At 42.4% G+C, this 25,528-nt stretch overlaps 1 protein-coding gene across 1 annotated transcript; it reads right to left on the bottom strand.

Moving 5' to 3' along the window:
• Positions 1 to 3,001: 3,001 nt before the first annotated feature.
• LOC117093890 (cytochrome P450 4A11-like) lies at positions 3,002 to 9,701 on the bottom strand. The gene is given in 13 exon segments (XM_033229323.1): positions 3,002 to 3,082; positions 3,221 to 3,285; position 4,129; positions 4,182 to 4,245; positions 4,247 to 4,285; positions 4,387 to 4,577; positions 4,660 to 4,766; positions 5,170 to 5,324; positions 5,693 to 5,817; positions 6,802 to 6,900; positions 7,383 to 7,465; positions 8,123 to 8,264; positions 9,507 to 9,701. Coding segments are annotated over 13 exon segments (1,347 nt in total).
• Positions 9,702 to 25,528: the final 15,827 nt, after the last annotated feature.

Here is a 25,528-nt window from a genome sequence, read left to right as displayed (position 1 = left end):
TCCAGGAAACTTCATGTTCGGTCAAATTTATTACGAAGTTCAGCTGGAAATTTCCTTCTTTGTGTGGTCTTTTCCCAGTTCCTCTGGCTGCCCTCCCTAGGGACCCCTATGAGACAAAGTCAGAAATGGCTTCCTTGGGGACTGAGATGCCCACTGCTTCTTCTACTGCTGTATTTCACTCGGCTCTCTAAATTCATCCCAGCTCCAGGTAAGGTCAAATCCTACTCCCTCGATCTGGACTTTCAGTTTTCCCAGTGATGGTATGTGTTCAGGGACAGAGGAGTCCCCTTTCACACTTTAGACACTCACAGGTTTTTGACTGTTTCCTAGGGTCTTGCAACAGCAATCTGCTTCCTTTGAAGGGTCTGGGGATTCTGTCTGCTTTCCAGGTGTATCTTGCACTAGTTATTGGAGCAAAAAATTCATGATGTGAGTCTCCATAGGCTACTCTGTCTGTCTGAGTGGGAGCTGCAAGTTAGTCCTGCCTCCTGTTTGCCACTTTTCCCCCCAATCGGTGTATATTAACTTTTAAAAATTAGTGAAACATACAGAACATAAAATCGGACACTTTAACAAATTTTAATTGTACAGTTCCATGGCATTAATTACATTCACAATGTTTTACAACCATCATCACTACCTATGTTCAAAACATTTTCATCATGCTAAGAGGAACTCTGTAACCTTTAAGAAATTACTCTGCCTGCCCTCAGTACCTAGTAATCTCTAATCTACTTTCTGTCTTTATGTTTGCGTATTCTACTACCTGTAAGTGGAATAATACAATATATTTCCTTTTATGTCTGGCTAATTTCACTCAGCACACTGTTATAATGATCATTCCTGCTGTAGCATGTATCAGAAATTCATTCCTTTTTATGATTGAATAATATTCCATTGTATGTATATACCGCATTTTGTGTACCCATTCATCTGTTGAGGGACACTTGGTATCTTTCTGCCTAATGACTATTGCGAATAATGCTGCCATGAACACTGGCTTAGAAGTATCTATTCAAGTCATTGCTTTCAAGTCCTTTGTTTACAGACACAGGAGTGGAATTGCTGGATCCTATGGTAACTGTGTTTTTATCTTTTAGAGGAACCACAAATCTTCTGTGTCCCCGTCACCCCTCTATCCACCGGAACCTGTAGTCTTCTAATTGTATTCTGGAAATGTTGTTCTCTGCCATCCCTCAGTCTTCTCACTTGGCCTTTCTGGGTCTCTGCTTGCCCTCCCTCCACACTGAAGCCACAGCCCAGCTTAGACCTTCCCACACTCTTCATCGGGGAAGACAGTATCTCAGTGTCCCAGCAGGCAGCCAAGCCCTCCGTGGGCTGATGCCTCACCCACATTTTACTTGTCCAGCCCACGTCCTAGCCCTGTTCATGTGGAGACGGCTGAGAACATCCTTCCCTCACCTCTGCCTGCCACATCCTCAAGGCTAAGGCCAGAGCCCAGGTGCCTCTCACCCCCTGCCGGCTGTCTCCCTCCCTTCCTCGGCCCCAACGCAGCATTTGTGATTTATCCACAGACAGTCACAGACCAGTGTCTAGGATAGTGCCAGAAACAGAGCTGCTCAGTGAGTGAATAAGTGAGTGAAAGGATGAATGAGGGAGCGAAGTATCTGGAGCATAGAATGTGTTTCTGTGCAACACATTTTCATCCTTGACTGTGAAGTCTTCAAGGCAGGGACAGTACTGTTTACCTCTGTTTTCTCATCACCTTGCACAGGACTTGACCCACAGAGGTAGGCTTAATAAATACTTTTATATTTGCATGAAGTTAATTAAGTTTTTAAAATGAACAAAACAGAATGGAATTCACTGAGAGTAAATATTCGTTCTGAGCTAGAAATGGAGCTTAAGGATGCTCTCCTATACTCTAGTGGCAGCAACATGACTGGCAGCCAGTGTTTAGGAAGAAGTTCTCATTCTGGGATAAAGCAGTGCTGGAGAAGGTGTATCTGGAAGAAACATTTGCTTAAAGCCTGTTGCATGAAAGTTTATTCACTATTTGAAGAATTCACAGAACTATTCCTTCAGAAAAAGTTTGTTTCTACTACTATTTACACCACTTTCGGCATTTGTATTTCACAGGACATTTCCTGCAGCTTTTCAGATTTCCACAGCACCCATTTTGGAGTATACCTGTCCAGCTCAACAGCTATTTCAGGTGTGTTTCATATTTTACAGACTGGGAACCTTCAAATGCTGTGTCACACAATAAATATTGAGCTTTTCTTTCCAAGGCAGTCTGTTGTCCACATTTGTATGTTTTTTGCCAACATTGTGCTATGTGGACTGTGGGACCATGATATCGAGATCCCACTGTACGTAAAGAATTTTGGCAACTTGGAAAGTAGATGTTAATATGTGAACATTATACTGCAGCAAAAATTTAACTGGACAAGACAGGAAAATGTGGGAGATGACACACATTGATGTAAAACTTTCTATAAAGGCTTACTACTACCTTTCACTTCTATGGCTTGAAAGGTAGGACCAGTAAGCCGAGTGAATCCTAAATATATGCAAAGCTTTGAATTATTCAACATGGCTGACTATTGAGTTAAGTAGAAAAGGTGGTTGTGCTGCATTGAGAATAAGTGGGGAGAGACAAACTGACTCTGTAAAATTCCTCATGATTGAGAGAAGCACACATCTGAAGTTCAATGTACTGAAGAATACCTAATTCTGAAGAGTCATACTCCTAACATGAGGAAAACACCTGAATACACTCATGTTTGGAACACCCACTGACAGTGGATTTTGACCGGACATTGGGAAAGAGCAGAGGTATCAATGTCTTCATGGTGTGCCTGAAATACCAACTTGCTTTTGTGCACAGAGACACCGACATGAGGTTTCCTGTCCACAAACAACCAATATACAAGGACGTAAATGAAGATGCTGCATATGAACAATGGGGTCACAAATGTTGGCTGTGAGCCCGGAGACTCCCCCTATCTTCCCACCCCCACTGTCACAAATTGGTGCCTCACCTTGATCCTCCTGAGAAGGGCAGGAAAGCATGGCTGTGTCGAGCAGAACCCGATGCAAAGCGGGAAGGGTCAAACACCTGCATCAGGACCAGGACAGGAAGGGGTCCAGCCCCTGCTTCCCACCCAGGAGGGGACAAGATGCCCAGAGCTGGGAGCAGAAGAAGGTGCCGGGTCTGAGAGATCACCCCATCCCCCTCCTCACAGTGCCCTCTTACCTCTGGGTTTGGCCACACCTTTGGGTTGTGGTGAAGGCCATAAATGGAAAGCACGACTGTGATACCTGTGGGGTGCATAGGAAGTAAAGAGAAGAGTGATTGTACCCATGGGTGGCCTGGTCCCTTAGCCAGCTGGGGAGAATGGTTTCCTCAAGTCATCACTTTGAGAGGGATGATCCTGATGCTATGCATGTGGGTTGGGCTTGGCTAAGCATGTGTGGTCAGATGATGGGCAGAAAACCACGAATCTAGGGATGAGAAGCAAGAAAGCATTGGTGTATTACTGCTTGGAGTAAGTTGAGTGACAATTCACATTTATCAGATGCTGTTTATTAACTGTTGGGGAATATACATGAACTCACTCAATACTTAGAACAAACCTCTGAGGAAGACATTTTTATTCCCAAATTTCAGATGAGATATGAGTCCCAGAGAAGCTGGTTGTCTTGCCCATGGTAACCGAGCTAGGATACAGTGGGACTAGGACATGACCTGGTGGAGGTTGAGCCTAGGTGCCTCTGATCACCTCAGGAGTCTTAGATCTGGTCATCAGCTGCTCTCTGCCATCAACCTGAGGGCTCCTCAGAAACTGGCCAACAGCTGACTCATGACACGGGATTCCTGATCTCCCTCCTTTGTGTTGACCCCATCAGGAAAGGATCACATGCCCCCTGCCCCTGTCTGATACTCTCTCCAGCTCTCTGCTTCTCAGGGAATAGAATTTTAAGTATTTTTGTTTGTTTGTTTTGTTTTCAAGGCTAACATTTAGTTATTGAACTTTTGGTGTGTTCAAGCTCTGGGCCAGACATTCAAATTCTCCTTTCTAAAGACAAAGTATGTAACATTTTAACAAGCAAAGGGAATCCCAGAGATACTCAGAACTGCTAAAGCACAGGTGCATTTCTGACCCTCCATGTGTCCCTGTGGAGAGCTTAGGTGAGTGGGTGGGGGAAGTTCATACCTCTGGGCAAGAGCACCCATCAGGGAAGGTGATGGGAGTGCTGAGCTCTCTGCCAGTGCCTGGTGGTGCACATGGTGGTATAGGGCATCTGGTCCAGGTGGTCCCTGAAATAAAGCCCATCCTGAAGAGGGGCAGGGCCGGGGCAGACCAGGGGCTTCTCCCTACAAAGAGGGTAGGGCTCCCCATCTCTTGATTCCGCACTCACCAGGTTATGGAGGCTCCATCCCCAAGGAGGCCCTGGATCTCCTCCAGGCACCTCTGCTGATGCTTGGGGTGTGTAGCCAGAGCATAGAGGATCCAGGAGATGCCGCTGGCTGTGGTGTTGTGGCCCTCAAACATGAATGTGTCCACCTCAGCACAGAGGTCCTTGTTTGACAAGCTGCTCCCATTCTCCATCTGGGGAGGCCGAGGTGAGAGTGCAGGGTTGGTCTCTTGCTCTATGCTTCTTGGAAAAGCCTCTGGCCTCTCTTACACTCACTTTGGCCAAGAGGAGGATGTCCAGGAAATCCAAGTGCCTCTTCCTCCTGACCTTCTCCAGCTTCTCCTCCTCCTGCAGGTGAGCCTTCCTCAGCTGGATCACTCGGTCTGACCCAAAATAGTGGTTAACAGGCAGAGCTGAGAGCATCAGTGAGGCTGAGCTGTTCATCTACTCCCATCTAGGTGCCTGCTAGACCTCAGCATGAATGTAGGTGTTGGTGTGTGGTCATGGGTGTAGGCTTTAGCGCCATGCAAGGCAGGGCAGGCCTCCTCACACTGGTATAGCCCATGGAGCCTCTGCTTAAGTGGTGACGGGATTGGGTGTCATTTAGACATCTCCATGTCAACTCCTGTACAACACCAGGCCCCTATGATTACTCTACCAAGGAAGTCTCCTATGTGTGAGTCCTATCTCCTGCAGAAGCACTACGGGGTTTGGCTCTGTCTGAGGGTCAGGGCCAGCACCTTTAGCTGTGCCTGGTAAAGGTGGGAGAAGAGGAGGAGACAGAACCTGTGTGTTGATGGGTGAGCTGGCAGGCATTGTGGTTCCAGCAGCCATCAGGTGTCAGGCTGTAGAAGGTGTCATTATGATGAAAGGGATTCCTCAGGTGGGAAAAAATCGGGTTGTTCAGGTCCCCTATGACCTGGATGTAGGACTGGGAATTCCTAAGAGAGGGGATCCAGAAGAATCCAGAGTGGAGGGGGACCCTGCTGTGAAGACAAAGTGGAGTGTGGATGGAGATAGCCTGAAACAATGGGGACAGACAACACTGAAGCACCTGTATCTTCTGTCTCACAGCCCCATGACCTTTGGGCCTTTATAAGATTTGTGTGAATAGCCAAGGTCCACCTGTGCTGGAAATCAGGGATCTGTGCCTGAGTCATCATATGTTCTAGTCTGGAATTGGAGCTTGGTCAGCATCTGCATCTCACCTTGTGGGGATATGAGCCTCCAAGGTGCTCCACCTGCCGCTCAGGTATGTCTATGAAGTTAATAAGAAGAAGGACCCTGCAGCTGGAGGATTATCACTGACCTGTCCAGCTGGATGCTGCCCTGGTGGCTGAAGGCACACTTCATCATGATGTCCAGGGTCATCAAGGAGATGTGCTCAGAGACCTCCAGAGGGGAATCCTGGCCGACCAGCTCCTCCCATTTGTCCTGTGGTGGGAGGTGGCATGGACCCTCTTAATGCCCCGGAAGTCTTTTGGTAATAAGGCTCAGCCTTTCCCTTTATCTCCAGATATCATGGTTGGGATCCCTCACTTTAGAGAGCAGATACATTATAGCAAATTAGAATTGTGAAGCAAATGCTTATAAAATGATATATTTCTCCCAGAAATGTTTACTACAAAATTAAATATATGTTCTGATAAAATCTGAATTACATTTTGAATTTTGGGAATTGGTTATGACCCTTGGTTTGATGAGATTTTTTTTTTCTGTATGGGATAAAGCCTTGGAGTACTCTTCATACATATGTTTTCTAGAAGCTGAGCTGACCTGAGGAACTGGTTGAATATTAAATTAGGAAAATATGTGTCAGGCAAGGGACCAGTATGGGCTTCTAATGGAGGGACAACCAGGACTTCAAATGCTTTTAATTCAATAAACATTTGCTGGGGCACAATTGGGTGACAAATCAGTCCTGATGGGAGGGGAGGAGAGGGGAAGGCAGATCTGGCTCTGAGAATGTAGACCTGGTGTCCATTTCACTCCACGGGTGGCTCAAATCCATGTGGAAGCCCTGAGCCCCAGGCCAGAGCCTGGTTGGGTGACATCCTAGCCTGTCTACCCTGCCAGTGAAGCTGCCATTGCACAGACCAGCCAGGAGCAGGGCGTCCTGGTGTTCAGAGGGATTGACCACTCCTCCAGTCCACTGTGCTGAAGGTTTCAAAGTGGGAAGAGAGGGGCCTTTTACACGTCATGACTCTCATTTCCTGTGATGTTGAGCAAAGTGTGGATCCAACTTGATGCCTGGGTGCCCTGCTATCCACTTGTGGAACTCTACTATCAGAGTAAATACCTGAGAGTGTTATTGCATGTGGCTGTGTCTATGGCTGTCTGTGGGACACAGGATTGAGAGTGGAATTGGTGAGAGTGTGTGCTGTACTGTGTGTGGAGAAGAGAAAGACACGGACTTACCAGCATCACTTGCATGGAGTCTGCCATGAGCCCCACGTAGGGCTTCAGGGTGTCATAGTGGAAGGCTGGGGTCAGCATCCGCCGGTGCTGAAACCATGTCTGCCAGAGATGGGTGTGTGTGTGTGTGTGTGTGTGTGTGTGTGTGTGTGTGATGGGATCAGAGGGACAACTGGGGACAATTTGGGAGGTACATAAGGTGGCTCCTTGGGGGAGAAAACCAGAAGATGGCACATCATGACCAAAGGCAGGAAAGGTGGGTGCATTCAGGCATGGGAATTTGATTATTGGGCTGGTACTTCCCTGTAATTATGATAGCCAATATTCATTTTATTTTATCTAAATAATGGTTGAAAAGTGTTGTGGGGCAGACATAAAATAAATGTGAGGCCAAGGATGTCTGGAGAGAACTGAGAAGTGAAGTGGAAAAAGCCAAGCCCCAGGAGGGCTCACATCAGCATTAGGAAGGAGTGAGGGTCTTGTTAGGAGGGTATGAAGCTTGATTTAAGTAGTGGTCATGACAGTGGTGGCCCCTCACCTGTTGTTCTCTGTGAGCCAAAGAGATAGCTTTTGGCAAACCTAACTGGGGAGTGGACTGCAGTCCTAGTTCAGATGTATGTACCAACCCAGGGAGCCATATATCTGTAGAAATCATGAACCCTTGGGTCTGAAAGGTAAGAAACGGTTTAATAGGAAATGGCACTGTCAACCAAGGTAGCCCCAGAGGAAATTGTGGTTCAGACTATGGGCTGCCATTGGTTCTTGATATCTGTCAGTCTCAATTTGACCCATGTCACCTACCACTTTCCTGTCCCTTTCCATGTCTGTCATGAAGGTGACAGTGTGGGATCAGGAAGGCAGCAGTAGAACACCCACAGAACTAGAAAGGTGAGTTGCCCAGGAACATAAGTAATATCCTCTATGCGAGGGAGTAGGACTGTGCCTTGGGTTTTTTCTCCATTGCTGCTGGCTTAGCCTTCCCATGACCCAGAATAGGCAGCAATAAGAGGTTCCAAATCCCAGTCAGTGTAGACATAAAATTTATTTTAGAAATCTGGTGCAATTTACATTATGGGTTGCCTCAATTTTGATTAAAAAGAAAAGAAAAAGAAAATAACAAGATTCAGCCCCCACACAGCTGTTTTAAACATCCAGTATTAAGTAAATATTGCCGACCACGTGCTGTGTTGCACCCAAGAGAATGGTTAGTAGAATGTGTAGGGTTGATGGCTGAACTGCCACTTTCTTCTGAAATTTTACAGACCCAGGGGCATGTACCGAAGAGGGAAGAGCTGCTGCAGCTGGGGTGGGGTTTCACTCTCACCTGATCTCCCCAGAATCACCTTCATGTAGTCAGGGTCATAGAGGAAGAGTCGGACTCTGTTCCCACATAGCCATTGTGGACAGGTTCCCGGAAATCTTTCCACCCATTTCAGAATCTGTTGTAGTTCCTGGCCCTTCTGGAACTGTCACAAAGGGAAAGACACATTAATGAAAACTTTTGTTTACTTCTCCTCTTTGGAGTGGAGTGAAGGGCTGGTCGACTGCAGAGAGAGCATTTTGGACCTATCAGCAGACGGTAAGGGTTGAAACTGTTTCTGATGTTCTGCGCAGTGATCCAGTCTGTGGCTGTCTCTGCAGGACTTGACCTGAGCCAGATTCTATCCCTTTATCGAATAAGCTGTGTGTGTGCCTCAGAGGATGTCAGAAACATCAGCTCCTGAAACTCCCATCTGCTCTTAACTGTGTTCAATCCACAAGCCCTTGGTGAGCCCCTCTCCATGAGGCCCCTTACCTTGCTCTGTGCCTCCTCCCCAGTGTTGGCAGTGCTGAGTGGGATGTGGACCCTGTTCCTACCAGCCCTGGTGCTTCTCCTTTCCTACTTTCTTCTGTCTCTCCATGCACCTGGGCCAACCATCCCACTGTGCCAGGCTTGTGCTGGGGCACAGGCAGGGGATGACATGCTCAGCTTAAGGAGCTCAGAGTCCACGTGTGTGGGAGGAGAGCCAGGAGGTAAACCCACACTGTTCAATAGTGCAACTAAGACACTTTCGCCTGGAGGTGCAGGCTGTCCTCCTTATGTGAGCCCATGACTGTCAGGGTTCCATTACTCAAATCACCTGCTCTAGAAATTCCCTCAGTCTCAGACAAAGCAACCTGGTTTATCCCCTACACCTGACCTCAGCCACTCATCCAAGCAGAGTGAGCTCTTTTCCTGTGCTGATACCTTCTAAGATTCCTGTCTGTGGTCTCCACAGATCATAACTCCACAGGGCAGGGATTCCGTCAGATGGGTGTCTATTCCGAGGCAAGCTCAGGGCCAGGCAGAAAGGATGGCACTGAGTGGGCAGAAAGCCCCTCGAAGTCTTATTTTTTGAGGACAGGTGAGGCTGCTGGGGGTGCTTAACTTGGAGAGGGAGAGACCCAGGACTGACCAGGCATTGGCCTCTGTGGGCAGGGCTGCCAGGGCAAACTTCAGATCTGCATAAGGAGGGCATGGGTATCATGGCTGAGGAGCAAGACAGGCTTTTTGGGTAGTAGTGAGCTCCCCTTGGCTGGCATGAGCCGAGACTGGACAGATGAGCTGGGTGTTCCTCGAAGGCCACATGCTCAGGACACTATGAAGCTTGTCCCCCATGGAGTTGTTGAACAGGCCTCAGACCCCACACCCTCCCTGCCCTCCCACTCTTCTGTCAGCTCCTTCTTACCTCCTGGTTGTGCCCATAGAGCCGGCGGGAGGGAGGAGACGGGAACTGCTGGAGGCCTTTGAGCAGCCACTGCCTTTGCAGGTAGAGCTGGGCTGCTTTGAGCAGCAGCAGAAACAGGATGAGCAGGGAGGCTGCTTGGAGGAGCCCGGAGATGCCACCCAGGAGTCTGCTGGGGCTCAGCACAGAGACACTCATGGTGTAGCATCTGCTGGATCTCTGAGTGTCCCTGTCTGCTCCTTACTGCTCCTGCCTACCTCTGCCCATATCCTGGGAGGCTTGTCCCACCCACCTGTGGACAGGGTTAAAGGGGAAGTCAGGGCTTGGACCTCAGTGTCCAGAGTTGATGGACTGTGAAGGATCTGCCTGGGGAAACACTGAGAGGAAAGCTTCATCAGCTGGGTGGTAATGGCCGTATACACACCCATGTTCCCCTGTCCTTGTAACTCACAAATGTCTAATGTGCAGCTGCTGTGTGTCAAGCAGTATTTTAGGTAGGTGGGCACAGGTGCAAGAAAAATAGACATGATCCTTGACCTCAAAGATTTCACAGTCTAGTCTACCAAATGTTTAGTAGATGTAGCTGGTTTTATTATTATCCCAAGTTCAGTTTTGATAAACTGATTATAGAGAGGCAGAACCTTGTGTTAAGAGTAAAACAGCCATTGCAAGTTGAAGATGGGATAGACTCCTTCTCTGTTGGACTCCACTAATGCCAATGCCTGTGGCCTCTGAAATGTTCCACAGGGCTTGTCCCCATCCATTTTTCAGTCATGGCCCAGGATCATGATGCTGGTGGATGGAGCACTGGTCTTGGACTCAGGCAGTGCAAGCCTCAGGCTCATTACATATGTAGCCAGCAACTTACAGTCTCTGAACCTCAGTTTCTTATGTCATAAGGTGGGATCATAAACGTTATCCTCAATAACTCTTAGGACTTATTATTATTTAAGTCATTCTTTTGTTCAGGAAATATTTCATCAAACACACCTTTATTTTGGCAGAGGTAAATAAGAGCAACAGATCAAAGCAGAAATGTGCCTAAACAGAAAATGTTTATTTAGCCCGTAATTTAGTGGATAAAACAGAAAATAAAATTAGTTCAGTAAAAAATTACAAGGCTTTACAAGAGAGATGAAATGGTCATGCAGAAGGAGAAAGGAGAAAACGATAAAGGAAGGCTGGCGTCTTGAGGGAGAAATAGGAGTTCACCAGGTGGAGAGTTCTTGGTAGAGGGATTTGCACCAAGAACATCATGGGGATCATGCTAAAAGAACAAAGCGTGGGACATGGTCATGTTCACATTTCTTACCCTCACTTTTTTCATAATTCATCTCCTCTAAGGTCAAATTCCGTGTTCAGAATTCATGGACTAAAACAGGACAGCATGAGTCATGTTGTGGTAATAGCTAACATTTAGTGATCACTTACAATGTTCTAGGCACTGAACAAAGAACTTTACATGCTTTCTATCACAACAACCGTACAAAATAGTTTTGAAAAACATCTCATATTGTACTTGCAATGTCTATGGCACAAAGAAGGTAGGTGCTTCTCCAGGGTTGCCCAGTTGGTAAGAGGTGCAGCCAGGATTCTAAGCCAGGCAGTCAGGCTTCAGAGACTTTGCCCTTTATGTAAAAGAGGCAATGATTAGGTTGAGCCATTAGTCTGGATGGTCACCCCTAAACTTCCCTGGGAGCATTTCACATTTGCTATATTTTTATCCAGTGTTTCCAAACAGCTGTCAGATTACCAACTCCACATGTTGGCGTAAATGCAAGCCTCACTATTCAGGGCAGCTCCTGTGAGAAAATGAAGTGCAGACTATGTGGCTGGGTGTAGCAAAGTTATTGAAAATGTTGGTTATGGAGGATGTTTAATGAGATGAGTAAAGCATATAACAAGGTGATAAAAACTATCTAGAGCTGTATGTAGAGTATGAGCTTAAGTCTTAGAGAAGTATGGTTGGCATTTTAAAGATTTATTAACAAGTAAATATCTTTCCCATTCATTTGGTATCAGACACCACTACCAATGGCTCCTGGAGATGGTAACTCAGTGTCTATGTCCTTTTGTTTCCTATGGCATGAAGCAGATGACCGTGCCTGTTCATGATGCTCAAGAAATACCTACTGATTGGATCAATGAGTGAGAGTAGAAATGAATCAGACTTAGGTCTGGTTAGATCCCTATCATGAGAAGACTCAGTTTACATTTGTGTGCAACATTTAAAAAGGCAGTTGATATTTTTGTTGCTGGATGTTTCTCGGGTCAATGTTGAGCCAAAACAAAGGCAGAGGTGGGGGCAGTGGATCCCCATGCTGGCAGCCTGCAGCAGTTACTCCTGTGGGTATACCACCCTAGGAGATTGATTTCTGGGTCTTGATATATTTTATTTTGATTCTTATGGAATTTGACATTTTGTTTACTTTAGCACCTTTACAATAATTGAAAAGCCTATGCGGAAGCGTTTTTTTAAGGTTTAAAGTGAATTATTTATAAATGAATTTTTTCTGCGTAGCTCATTTGAATGATTTCTTTTAAATTGTAGATTCATGGGGTACATGTACATGTTTGTTACATGGATTTATTGTGTGATGGTGGGGTTTGGTCTTCTAGTGAACCCATTACCCAAGTAACGAACATAGTACCCAACAGTTTTTCGAGTCCTTTCCCTTCTTCTTCCTTCCCTCCTTTTGTAGTCCCCATTGTCTATTGCTTCTATCTTTTTCCATGTATACTCATTTTTAACTCCCACTTACAAGTGAGAACATGTGGTATTTGATTTTCTGAGTTATTTCTGTTAGGATAGTGGCTTCCAGCTGCACTCACTTTGCTGTGAAGGACATGATTTCTTTCTTCTTTTATGACTGTGTATTCTCCCGTGGTGTATATCTACCACATTTTCTTTATCCAGTCCACCACTGATGGACACTTAGGTTGATTCTCTGACTTTCTTATTACGAATAGTGTTGTGCTGGGCATATGAGGGCAGGTGTCTTTTGCTTTGGGTAGATACCCAGAAGTGAGATTGCTGGGTCAAATGGCAGTTCTATTTTTAGTTATTTGAGAAATGTCCATACTGTTTTCCCTAGGAGCTGAACTAACTTACATTCCCACAAATGGTGGATAAGCATTCCCTTTTCTCTGCATTCTCACCAACATCAGATTTTTTTTGACTTTTTGGTAATAGCCATTCTAGCTGGTGTGAGATGGCATCTCATTGTGTTTTAAATTTGCATTTCTTTGATGATTATTGATGTTACACAGCTTTTCTTTTTATTTATTTATTTATTTATTTATTTTTATTATACTTTAAGTTCTAGGGTACATGTGCATAACGTGCAGGTTTGTTACATATGTATACTTGTGCCATGTTGGTGTGCTGCACCCATCAACTCGTCAGCACCCATCAATTCGTCATTTATATCAGGTATAACTCCCAGTGCAATCCCTCCCCCTCCCCCCTCCCCATGATAGGCCCCGATGTGTGATGTTCCCCTTCCCGAGTCCAAGTGATCTCATTGTTCAGTTCCCACCTATGAGTGAGAACATGCGGTGTTTGGTTTCTCTTCTTGTGATAGTTTGCTAAGGATGATGGATCCACCTGCATCCATGTCCCTACAAAGGATGCAAACTCATCCTTTTTATGGCTGCATAATATTCCATGGTGTATATGTGCCACATTTTCTTAATCCAGTCTGTCACAGATGGACATTTGGGTTAACTCCAAGTCTTTGCTATTGTGAATAGTGCCGCAATAAACATACATGTGCATGTGTCTTTATAGCAGCATGATTTATAATCCTTTGGGTATATACCCAATAGTGGGATGGCTGGGTCATATGGTACATCTAGTTCTAGATCCTTGAGGAATCGCCATACTGTTTTGCATAATGGTTGAACTAGTTTACAATCCCACCAACAGTGTAAAAGTGTTCCTATTTCTCCACATCCTCTCCAGCACCTGTTGTTTCCTGACTTTTTAATGATTTCCATTCTAACTGGTGTGAGATGGTATCTCATTGTGGTTTTGATTTGCATTTCTCTGATGGCCAGTGATGATGAGCATTTTTTCATGTGTCTGTTGGCTGTATGAATGTCTTCTTTTGAGAAATGTCTGTTCATATCCTTTGCCCACTTTTTGATGGGGTTGTTTGTTTTTTTCTTGTAAATTTGATTGAGTTCTTTGTAGATTCTGGATATTAGCCCTTTGTCGGATGAGTAGATTGCAAAAATGTTCTCCCATTCTGTAGGTTGCCTGTTCACTCTGATGATAGTTTCTTTTGCTGTGCAGAAGCTCTTTAGTATAATTAGATCCCATTTGTCAATTTTGGCTTTTGCTGCCATTGCTTTTGGTGTTTTAGACATGAAGTCCTTGCCCATGCCTATGTCCTGAATGGTACTACCTAGGTTTACTTCTAGGGTTTTTATGGTATTAGGTCTAACCTTTAAGTCTCTAATCCATCTTGAATTAATTTTTGTATAAGGAGTAAGGAAAGGATCCAGTTTCAGCTTTCTACTTATGGCTAGACAATTTTCCCAGCACCATTTATTAAATAGTGAATCATTTCCCCATTTCTTGTTTTTGTCTGATTTGTCAAAGATTAGATGGCTGTAGATGTGTGGTATTATTTCTGAGGACTCTGTTCTGTTCCATTGGTCTATATCTCTGTTTTGGTACCAGTGCCATGCTGTTTTGGTTACTGTAGCCTTGTAGTATAGTTTGAAGTCAGGTAGCATGATGCCTCCAGCTTTGTTCTTTTGACTTAGGATTGTCTTGGCAATGCGGGCTCTTTTTTGGTTCCATATGAACTTTAAAGCAGTTTTTTCCAATTCTGTGAAGAAAGTCATTGGTAGCTTGATGGGGATGGCATTGAATCTATAAATAACCTTGGGCAGTATGGCCATTTTCACGATATTGATTCTTCCTATCCATGAGCATGGTATGTTCTTCCATTTGTTTGTGTCCTCTTTTATTTCACTGAGCAGTGGTTTGTAGTTCTCCTTGAAGAGGTCCTTTACATCCCTTGTAAGTTGGATTCCTAGGTATTTTATTCTCTTTGGAGCAATAGTGAATGGAAGTTCATTCATGATTTGGCTCTCTGTTTGTCTGTTACTGGTGTGTAAGAATGCTTGTGATTTTTGCACATTAATTTTGTATCCTGAGACTTTGCTGAAGTTGCTTATCAGCTTAAGGAGATTTTGGGCTGAGACAATGGAGTTTTCTAAATATACAATGATGTCATCTGCAAACAGGGACAATTTGACTTCTTCTTTTCCTAACTGGATACCCTTGATTTCTTTCTCTTGCCTGATTGCCCTAGCCAGAACTTCCAACACTATGTTGAATAGGAGTGGTGAGAGAGGGCATCCCTGTCTTGTGCCAGTTTTCAAAGGAATTTTTCCAGTTTTTGCCCATTCAGTATGATATTGGCTCTGGGTTTGTCATAAATAGCTCTTATTATTTTGAGGTACGTTCCATCAATACCGAATTTATTGAGAGTTTTTAGCATGAAGGGCTGTTGAATTTTGTCAAAAGCCTTTTCTGCATCTATTGAGATAATCATGTGGTTCTTGTCTTTGGTTCTGTTTATATGCTGGATTACGTTTATTGATTTGCGAATGTTGAACCAGCCTTGCATCCCAGGGATGAAGCCCACTTGATCATGGTGGATAAGCTTTTTGATGTGCTGCTGAATCCGGTTTGCCAATATTTTATTGAGGATTTTTGCATCGATGTTCATCAGGGATATTGGTCTAAAATTCTCTTTTTTTGTTGTGTCTCTGCCAGGCTTTGGTATCAGGATGATGTTGGCCTCATAAAATGAGTTAGGGAGGATTCCCTCTTTTTCTATTGATTGGAATAGTTTCAGAAGGAATGGTACCAGCTCCTCCTTGTACCTCTGGTAGAATTCAGCTGTGAATCCATCTGGTCCTGGACTTTTTTTGGTTGGTAGGCTATTAATTACTGCCTCAATTTCAGAGCCTGTTATTGGTCTATTCAGGGATTCAACTTCTTCCTGGTTTAGTCTTGGAAGAGTGTAAGTGTCCAGGAAATTATCCATTTCTTCTAGATTTTCTAGTTGATTTGCGTAGAGGTGTTTATAGTATTCTCTGATGGTACTTTGTATTTCTGTGGGGTGTGTGGTGATATACCCTTTATCATTTTTTATTGCGTCTATTTGATTCTTCTCTCTTTTCTTCTTTATTAGTCTTGCTAGCGGTCTGTCAATTTTGTTGATTTTTTCAAAAAACCAACTCCTGGATTCATTGATTTTTTGGAGGGTTTTTTGTGTCTCTATCTCCTTCAGTTCTGCTCTGATCTTAGTTATTTCTTGCCTTCTGCTAGCTTTTGAATGTGTTTGCTCTTGCTTCTCTAGTTCTTTTAATTGTGATGTTAGAGTGTCAATTTTAGATCTTTCCAGCTTTCTCTTGTGGGCATTTAGTGCTATAATTTCCCTCTACACACTGCTTTAAATGTGTCCCAGAGATTCTGGTATGTTATATCTTTGTTCTCATTGGTTCAAAGAACATCTTTATTTCTGCCTTCATTTCGTTATGTACCCAGCAGTCATTCAGGAGCAGGTTGTTCAGTTTCCATGTAGTTGAGCGGTTTTGATTGAGTTTCTTAGTCCTGAGTTCTAGTTTGATTGCACTGTGGTCTGAGAGACAGTTTGTCATAATTTCTGTTCTTTTACATTTGCTAAGGAGTGCTTTACTTCCAATTATATGGTCAATTTTGGAATAAGTGCGATGTGGTGCTGAGAAGAATGTATATTCTGTTCATTTGGGGTGGAGAGTTCTATAGATGTCTATTAGGTCCGCTTGGTGCAGAGATGAGTTCAATTCCTGGATATCCTTGTTAACTTTGTCTCGTTGATCTGTCTGATGTTGACAGTGGAGTGTTGAAGTCTCTCATTATTATTGTATGGGAGTCTAAGTCTCTTTGTAAGTCTTAAGGACTTGCTTTATGAATTTTGGTGTTCCTGTATTGGGTGCATATATATTTAGGATAGTTAGCTCTTCCTGTTGAATTGATCCCTTTACCATTATGTAATGGCCTTCTTTGTCTCTTTTGATCTTTGATGGTTTAAAGTCTGTTTTATCAGAGACTAGGATTGCAACCCCTGCTTTTTTGTGTTCTCCATTTGCTTGGTAGATCTTCCTCCATCCCTTTATTTTGAGCCTATATGTCTCTGCATGTGAGATGGGTCTCCTGAATACAGCAGACTGATGGGTCTTGACTCTTTATCCAGTTTGCCAGTCTGTGTCTTTTAAATGGACCATTTAGTCCATTAACATTAAGGTTAATATGGTTATGTGTGAACTTGATCCTGCCATTATGATATTAACTGGTTATTTTGCTCGTTAGTTGATGCAGTTTCTTCCTATCCTCGATGGTCTTTACATTTTGGCATGTTTTTGCAATGGCTGGTACCGGTTGTTCCTTTCCATGTTTAGGGCTTCCTTCAGGGTCTCTTATAAGGCAGGCCTGGTGGTGACAAAATCTCTAAGCATTTGCTTATCTGTAAAGGATTTTATTTCTCCTTCACTGATGAAACTTAGTTTGGCTGGATATGAAATTCTGGGTTTAAAATTCTTTTCTTTAAGAATGTTGAATATTGGCCCCCACTCTCTTCTGGCTTGTAGAGTTTCTGCTGAGAGATCTGCTGTTAGTCTGATGGGCTTCCCTTTGTGGGTAACCCGACCTTTCTCTCTGGCTGCCCTTAAGATTTTTTCCTTCATTTCATCTTTGGTGAATCTGGCAATTATGTGTCTTGGAGTTGCTCTTCTCGAGGAGTATCTTTGTGGTGTTCTCTGTATTTCCTGAATTTGAATGTTGGCCTGCCCTACTAGGTTGGGGAAGTTCTCCTGGATGATATCCTGAAGAGTGTTTTCCAACTTGGTTCCATTTTCCCCCTCACTTTCAGGCACCCCAATCAGACGTAGATTTGGTCTTTTTACATAACCCCATACTTCTTGCAGGCTTTGTTCATTTCTTTTTCTTCTTTTTTCTTTTGGTTTCTCTTCTTGCTTCATTTCATTCATTTGATCCTCAATCGCTGATACTCTTTCTTCCAGTTGATCGAGTTGGTTACTGAAGCTTGTGGATTTGTCACGTATTTCTTGTGTCATGGTTTTCATCTCTGTCATTTCATTTATGACCTTCTCTGCATTAATTATTCTAGCTATCAATTCTTCCACTCTTTTTTCAAGATTTTTAGTTTCTTTGCGCTGGGTACGTAATTCCTCCTTTAGCTCTGAGAAGTTTGATGGACTGAAGCCTTCTTCTCTCATCTCGTCAAAGTCATTCTCTGACCAGCTTTGATCCATTGCTGGTGATGAGCTGTGCTCCTTTGCAGGGGGAGATGCGCTCTTATTTTTTGAATTTCCAGCTTTTCTGCCCTGCTTCTTCCTCATCTTTGTGGTTTTATCTGCCTCTGGTCTTTGATGATGGTGACGTACTGATGGGGTTTTGGTATAGGTGTTCTTCCTGTTTGATAGTTTTCCTTCTAATAGTCAGGAGCCTCTGCTGTAGGTCTGTTGGAGATTGCTTGAGGTCCACTCCAGACCCTGTTTGCCTGGGTATCAGCAGCAGAGGTTGCAGAAGATAGAAAATTGCTGAACAGCGAGTGTACCTGTCTGATTCTTCCTTTGGAAGCTTCCTCTCGGGGTGTACTCCACCCTGTGAGGTGTGGGGTGTCAGACTGCCCCTAGTGGGGGATGTCTCCCAGTTAGGCTACTCAGGGGTCAGGGACCCACCTGAGCAGGCAGTCTGTCCGTTCTCAGATCTCAACCTCCGTGTTGGGAGATCCACTCTTCAGCTCTCTTCAAAGCTGTCAGACAGAGTCGTTCGCGTCTGCACAGGCCTCTGCTCCTTCCCCTGTTGTTCTTTATCTGTGCTCTGTCCCCAGAGGTGGAGTCTACAGAGACAGGCAGGTTTCCTTGAGCTGCTGTGAGCTCCACCCAGTTCGAGCTTCCCAGCGGCTTTGTTTACCTACTTAAGCCTCAGCAATGGCGGGCGCTCCTCCCCCAGCCTCGCTGTTGCCTTGCGGTTAGATCGAAGACTGCTGTGCTAGCAATGAGGGAGGCTCCGTGGCTGTGGGACCCTCCCGGCCAGGTGTGGGTATAATCTCCTGGTGTGCCCGTTTGCTTAAAGCGCAGTATTGGGGTGGGAATTACCCGATTTTCCAGGTGTTGTGTGTCTCAGTTCCCTTGGCTAGGAAAAGGGATTCCCTTCCCCCTTGCGCTTCCCAGGTGAGGCGATGCCTCGCCCTGCTTCAGCTCTCACTGGTCGGGCTGCAGCAGCTGACCAGCACCGATTGTCCAGCACTCCCCAGTGAGATGACCCCAGTACCTCAGTTGAAAATGCAGAAATCACTGGTCTTCTGTGTCGCTCGCGCCGGGCATTGGAGACTGGAGCTGTTCCTATTCGGCCATCTTGCTCCGCCCCTCTACACATCTTTTCACACATTTGTTGTCTGCATATACGTCTTCTTTTGAGAAGTGTCTTTTTATGTCCTTCGCCCACCTTTTAATGAGGTTGTATCTGTGTGTTATTTAAATTCCTTATAGATTCTAGGTATCAGTCCTTTCCTGCATGCATAGTTTGCAAATATTTTCTTCTATTCTGTAGGTTGTCTGTTTACACTGTTGATTGCTTCTTTTTGCTGTGCAGAAGGTCTGTAGTTTAATTAAGTCCCATTTGTCTAATTTTGTTTTGGTTGCATTTGCTTTCGAGTTTAGTCATACATTCTTTGCCTAGGCCAGAAGAGTTCTCCTAGGTTTTTTCCTAGAACGTTTATAGTTTCAGGCCTTTACATGTAAGTCTTTTATCCATTTCGAGTTATTTTTTTCCTATGGTTAGAGGTAAGATTCCATTTTAATTATTCTGCATATGGATAGGCAGTTTTCTTCGCACCATTTATTGAATGGGTGTCCTTTCCCCATTGTTTATTTTTGTTGACTTTGTGAAAAATTGGTTGGTTATAGGTGTGTGGCTTTATTCCTGGGTTCTCTATTCTGTTCCAGTGACCTATACATTTTTGTTCCAGGACCATGCTGTTTTTGTTATTATGGCCTTGTAGTATAGTTTGAAGTTGGGTAATATATTGTTTCTGGCTTTGTTCTTTTTGCTTAGAATTGCTTTGGCTATTCAGGCTCTTTTTCATTCCATATGAATTTGAAAATTGTTTTTTCTAATTCTGTGAAAAATGACTTGGTAATCTGATAGGAATCATGATGAATCTGTATAATTCTTTGGGTAGTATAGTTATTTTAACAATACTGGTTCCTCCTATCCATGAACATGGAAAGTTTTTTCATTTGTTTGTGTCATCCATGATTTCTTTTATCTATGTTTTGTAGTTCTCCTGGCAGAGATCTTTCACTTCCTTGGTTAAATATATTCCTAGGAATTTTATTTTTCTTGTGGAGATTCTAAGAGTGATTGAGTTATTTTTAAATTATATTTAGATTTTTGATTTTTATAAGTAGAATATAGGTATATATATTTATGGAGTGGGTGAAATATTTTGATACAATGTATAATAATGACTTCAGGGTATCACCTCAAGCATTTATCATTTTTTTGTGTTATGAATATTCCAATTATAATCTTTTGGTTATTTTAAAATGTACAGTACATTATTGTTGACACTAGTCACCTTGTTGTGCATTTTAATACTAGATTTAGTCATTCTATCTAACTATATTTTTGTGCCCATTAACCACCCCAACTTTTCCGTCCAAGCCTCTGGTAACTATCATTCTACTCTTTATCTGTATAAGTTCAATTGTTTTAATTTCTGGCTCTCACAAATGAATAAGAACATACAAAGTTTGTCTTTCTGTATCTGACTTATTTCACTTAACATAATGTCCTACAGTTCCATTCATGTTGTTGCAAATCACAGGATCTCATTTATTTCATGGCTGAATAGTACTCTATTGTGTATATGTACCACATTTTCTTTATTCATTCAACTCTTGATGGACCCTTAGGTTATTTCCAAATCTTAGTGAGTGTGAATAGTGCTGCAATAAACATGGGAGTGCAGATATCTCTTTGATATACTGATTTCCTTTCTTTTAATTATATACCTACCAGTGGGATTATATCAAATGGCAGCTATATTTTTAGTTTTTTGAGGAATCTCCATACTGTTCTTCATAGTGGTTGTGCTAATTTACATCCCCACCAACAGTATATGAGGGTTCTTTTTTCTCCACATTCTCACCAGCATTCATTATTGCTTGTCTTGGATAAAAGCCATTTTTAACTAGGGCAAGATGATACCTCATCATAGTTTTGATTTGCATTTGCCTGATGTTTAATGATGTTGAGCAACCCTTCATATGCCTGTTAGCTTTTGTATGTTTTCTTCTGAGAAATATCTATTTAGATCTTTTGCTTATTTTTAAATTGGATATTTAGGTTTTTTCCCATTGAGTTGTTTGGACTCCTTATATATTATGGTTATTAATCCCTTGTCAGATGGATAGTTGCAAATATTTTCTCCCATTCTGTGGTTTGTTTATTCACTTTGTTGATTGTTTTCTTTGCTGTAGAGAAGCCTTTAAACTGGATGTGATCCTATTTGTCCACTTTTGCTTTGGTTGCCTGTGCTTGTGGGCTATTACTCAAGATACTTTTGTTCAAACCAATGTCCTAGCATACTTCCTCAATGTTCGTTTTTAGTAGTTTCACAATTTAAAGTCTTAGATTTAAGTCTTTAATCCATTTTGATTTGATTTTTATATATGGGAAAGATAGGAGTCTAGTTTCCCTCTTCTGCATATGGATATTCAGTTTTCTCAGAACCATTTATTGAAGAGACTGTCTTTTCCCTCAGTGTATGTTCTTGGCATCTTTGTCAAAAAAATGAGTTCACTGTAGAAGTAGGGATTTATTTCTGGGTTCTCTATGCTGTTCTATTGGCCTCTGTGTCTCTTTTTTTTTTTTTTGTGCCAGAACCATGCTGCTTTGGTAATTATCACTCTGTAGTATAATTTGAAGTCAGGTAATGTGATTCTCCAGTTTTATTCTTTTTTTCTTAGGATAACTTTGGCTATTCTGCATTTTCTGTGGTTTCACATAAATTTTAGGATTGTTTTTCTATTTCTGTGAAGAATATCATTGGTATTTTGATACTGATTGCACTGCATCTGTAGATTGCTTTGAGTAGTATGAACAGTTTAACAATATTGATTCTTCCAATCCATGAATATGGAGTATCTTTCCATTTTGTTGTGTTCTCCTCAATTTCTTATATCTATATTTTATAAGTTTCATTGTAGAGATTTTTCCCTTCTTTGTAAGTCAATTCCTAGGCATTTTACTTTATTTGGAACTGCTGCAAATGGGGTTACATTCTTGATTTCTTTTTCAGATTGTTCACTGTTGGCATATAGAAATGCTACTTTTTTTTTCATATGTTGATTTTGTATTCCACAACTTTACTGAATCTGTTTATCAGTTCTAATAGTTTCTTGGTGGAGTCTTTAGGTTTTTCCAAATGTAAGTGCATATTATCTGCAAACAAGGATAATTTGACTTCTTTCTTTGCAGTTTGGATGACCTTTATTTCTTTGCCTTGTCTGATTGTTCTATCTAGGACTTCCAGTACTATATTGGATAACCGTGGTAAAAGTGGGCATCCTTGTCTTGTTCCAGATCTTGAAAAATTGTTGTGGTTATTATTTTTTATTGTTTCACTTTTAGTCTTTCTACTCAAGATGTGAATAGTTTATACACTACAATTACAGTGTTATAATATTCTGTGTTTTTCTGTGTACTTACTTTTACCAGTGAGTTTTGTACCTTCAGATGATTTCTTATTGCTTATTCACTTAAGCAATTATTTAATAATTAAGCAACTATTAGCTTATTTTCTTTCTAGTTGAAGAACTGTCTTTAGCATTTCGTGGTGCTGGGTCTGGTGTTGAGGAAATCCCTTAGCTTTTGTTTTTCTGGGAAAGTCTTTATTTCTCCTTCATGTATCAATGATATTCTCACTGGCTATAGATTCTAGGATAAAATAGTATTTTCCTCTAGGGCTTGGAATACATCATGCCACTGTCTTCTGGCCTGTAATGTTTCCACTGAGAAGACTCATGCCAGATATATTGAAGCTCCAATGTATATTATATATATCTTTTTCTCTTGCTGCTTTTTGGATCCTTTTTTTTATCCTTGACATTTGGGAGTTTTATTATTAAATGTCTTGGGGCAGTCTTATTTGTGTTAAATCCGTTTGGTGTTCTACAACCTTCTTCTAGTTGAATATTGGTATTATTTTCTAGGTTTGGGAAGTTCTCTGTCATTATCATTTTGAATAAACTTTATACCTCAATCTCTATACCTTCTTTTTAAGGCCAAGAACTCTTAGCTTTTCTGATTCGAGGCTATTTTCTAGATCTTGCAGGTGTGCTTTATTCTTTTTTTTTTTTTTTGTCTCCTCTGACTATGTATCTCCAAATACCCTGTGCTCACTAATCATTTCTTCTGCTTGATCAATTCTACTGTTAAAAGACTCTGATGCATTCCTCAGTCTGTCAATTGCAGTTTTTTAGCTCCAGAATTTCTGCTTGATTCTTTTAAATTATTTTAATGTCTTTGTTAAAGTTATCTAATGGGATTCTGAATTCCTTCTTTGTGTTATCTTCAATTTCATTGAGCTTTTTAAAAACAGCTACTTCGAATTCTCTGTCTGAAAGTTTAGATATCTCTATCCAGGACTGGTCACTGGTGCCTTATTTAGTTTGTTTGGTGAGGTCATGTTTTTGTGGGTGGTCTTGATGCTTGTGGATCTTTATCAGTGTTTGGGCATTGAAGAGTTAGGTATTTATTATAGTCACCACAGTCTGGGCTTGTTTCTACCCATTCTTCTTGAGAAGACTTTCCAGGTATTTGAAGGGACTTGGGTGTTGTCATCTAAGCCTTTGGTCACTGCAGCTATATCTGCTTTAGGGGGCATCCCAAACTCAGTAATGCTTTGGCTCTTGAAGACTCTACAGGTACTGCCTTGGTGGTCTTGCATAAGATCCAGGTGAATTCCCTAGATTACCAGGCAGAATCTCTGGTTTTCTTCCCTTACTTTCCCCAAACAAACAGAGTCTATCTGTTTTGAGCTACTCGGAGTTGGGGAAAGGTTGATGCAAGCACTTCCATGGCCACCACTGCTGGGACTGTGCTGGGTCAGACCTGAAGCCAGCACAGTACCCTGTGGTGACTATCTCTTGGCTACTGCTGTTCTTTATTCCAGACCAAGGGCTTTTTAGTCAGCAGGTGTTTATTTCTACCAGAACTGCATCTTTCCCTTCAGTGCGGCAAGTTCCCTTCTGGCCCAAGGTGGGTCTAGAAATGTTGTCCAGGAGCTATGACCTGGAATGAGGGCTTCAAAACTCTGCTTGGTGCTTTATTTTACTGTGGTTGAACTGATATCCAAATTGCATGACAAAGTCCACTTTATTTTTCTCTCTCCTTCTGGATCTGCAAGCTACACTGCCTGGAATTGGGGGATGAGTGATGCAAACACTCCATTGGACACCCCAGCTGGTGTCTCACTAGGTCACATGCACTCCAAGTCCACTGGCTCTGAGCCCAGCACAGCATGAGGACTTCCCCAGGAATTGCAGTGTTTGTGGCCTAGACTACCTTTCAAATTTCTTTAGGGCCCTAGAGGACTTTAGCCCATGATGGTGGGATTAGCTGGAACTCATTTTCTGACTATTGAGATGGGTGATTCCCCTTTGACTAGGGCTAATCTAAATGCTCCCTCCATGGGTGCCAGCTGACTTCTGCCCTGTGTTGCCTTCCACTGTGACAGGTCAGAACTGAGTTCCAAGGCAGAGCCCCACAGTGGCTTTGCTCTCCTTCTCCCAAGAACATAGACTGTCTCTGTGCCACAGCACCAGCAGGGGATGGGGGTGGGTGGGTAATGTAGACAATGCAAGACAGTCTTTCCAACCTGCTTCAGTGCCTCTTTCTGTGATATGGTGTTAAAATGAAGTACTGTAATCATTCACCTAATTTTTCTTTCTTGTGTGAATAGTTGTTCAATGTGGTGTTCCTATGGGGCAGATGATCACTGGAGGGTTCTATTCAGCAATCTTGCTTTGCCTTCCCTCTAGGATTGAGTTCATGGTTTGATTCTAAGCTTGAATGCTGTTTGTGTATAGAAGAGAAATTAATTTTGTGCATTTAAAAAATTATTTCAATTGTTTTTGGGGAACAGGTGGTGGTTGGTTATATGGGTAAGTTCTTTAATGGTGATTAAAGGCATAAGAACAATACAATGAACTCTGGGGACTCAGGGGGAAATGCAGGAGCAGGGTGAGGGATAAAGGACTACACACTGGGTACAGTGTACACTGCTTGGTGATGGGTGTGCCAAAATCTCAGAAACTGCCACTAAACAGACCAAACACCATCTGTTCCCCAAAATCTGTTATTGAAATGAAAGAAAGAAAGAAAGAAAGAAAGAAAGAAAGAAAAGAAAGAAAAGAAGATTGAAAGAAGAAAGAGAAGGAAAGAGAGAAAGAAAGAAGAAAGAAAGAAAGAAAGAAAGAAAGAAAGAAGAAGAAAGAAAGAAAGAGAGAAAGGCACCTGAAAAACAGCAGATGCAGAAAAAAGAAAGAAAGAAAGAAAAACTCAACCAGGTAGATGAGGTCTGTAACATATTTAGTGATTGCCCAAGAACTTTAATATCCTCATAAAATTATATCTTATATATGCTTATTAAAAAGAGAACACTTCTTTTTAGAATAAAAAGAATTATGATAGATAGCTTCCTCTATATTAATATTTATCTTTGCATCAATTCAATCTCTTACCTTAACATTAAAAATATGAATTCTCTTATCTATGCCATATCCATGAATTATTTTAAACTTGGGGACATTATTTATTTTATCAGTTTCAAGCCTAGCTTTATACTCCATGCTAAGATCAGGATGAACTTCAAGTTCGAAACATGCCTTCTTAAGTATACATATAGAAGCAGCAGCACAATTTCATT

The sequence above is a fragment of the Trachypithecus francoisi genome, unplaced genomic scaffold (assembly GCF_009764315.1).
Source record: "Trachypithecus francoisi isolate TF-2019V2 unplaced genomic scaffold, Tfra_2.0 Lachesis_group12, whole genome shotgun sequence".
Lineage (NCBI taxonomy): Eukaryota > Metazoa > Chordata > Mammalia > Primates > Cercopithecidae > Trachypithecus > Trachypithecus francoisi.
The sequence above is the reverse complement of the archived record's forward strand: the minus strand, read 5'-3'. Positions and strand labels throughout refer to the sequence as shown.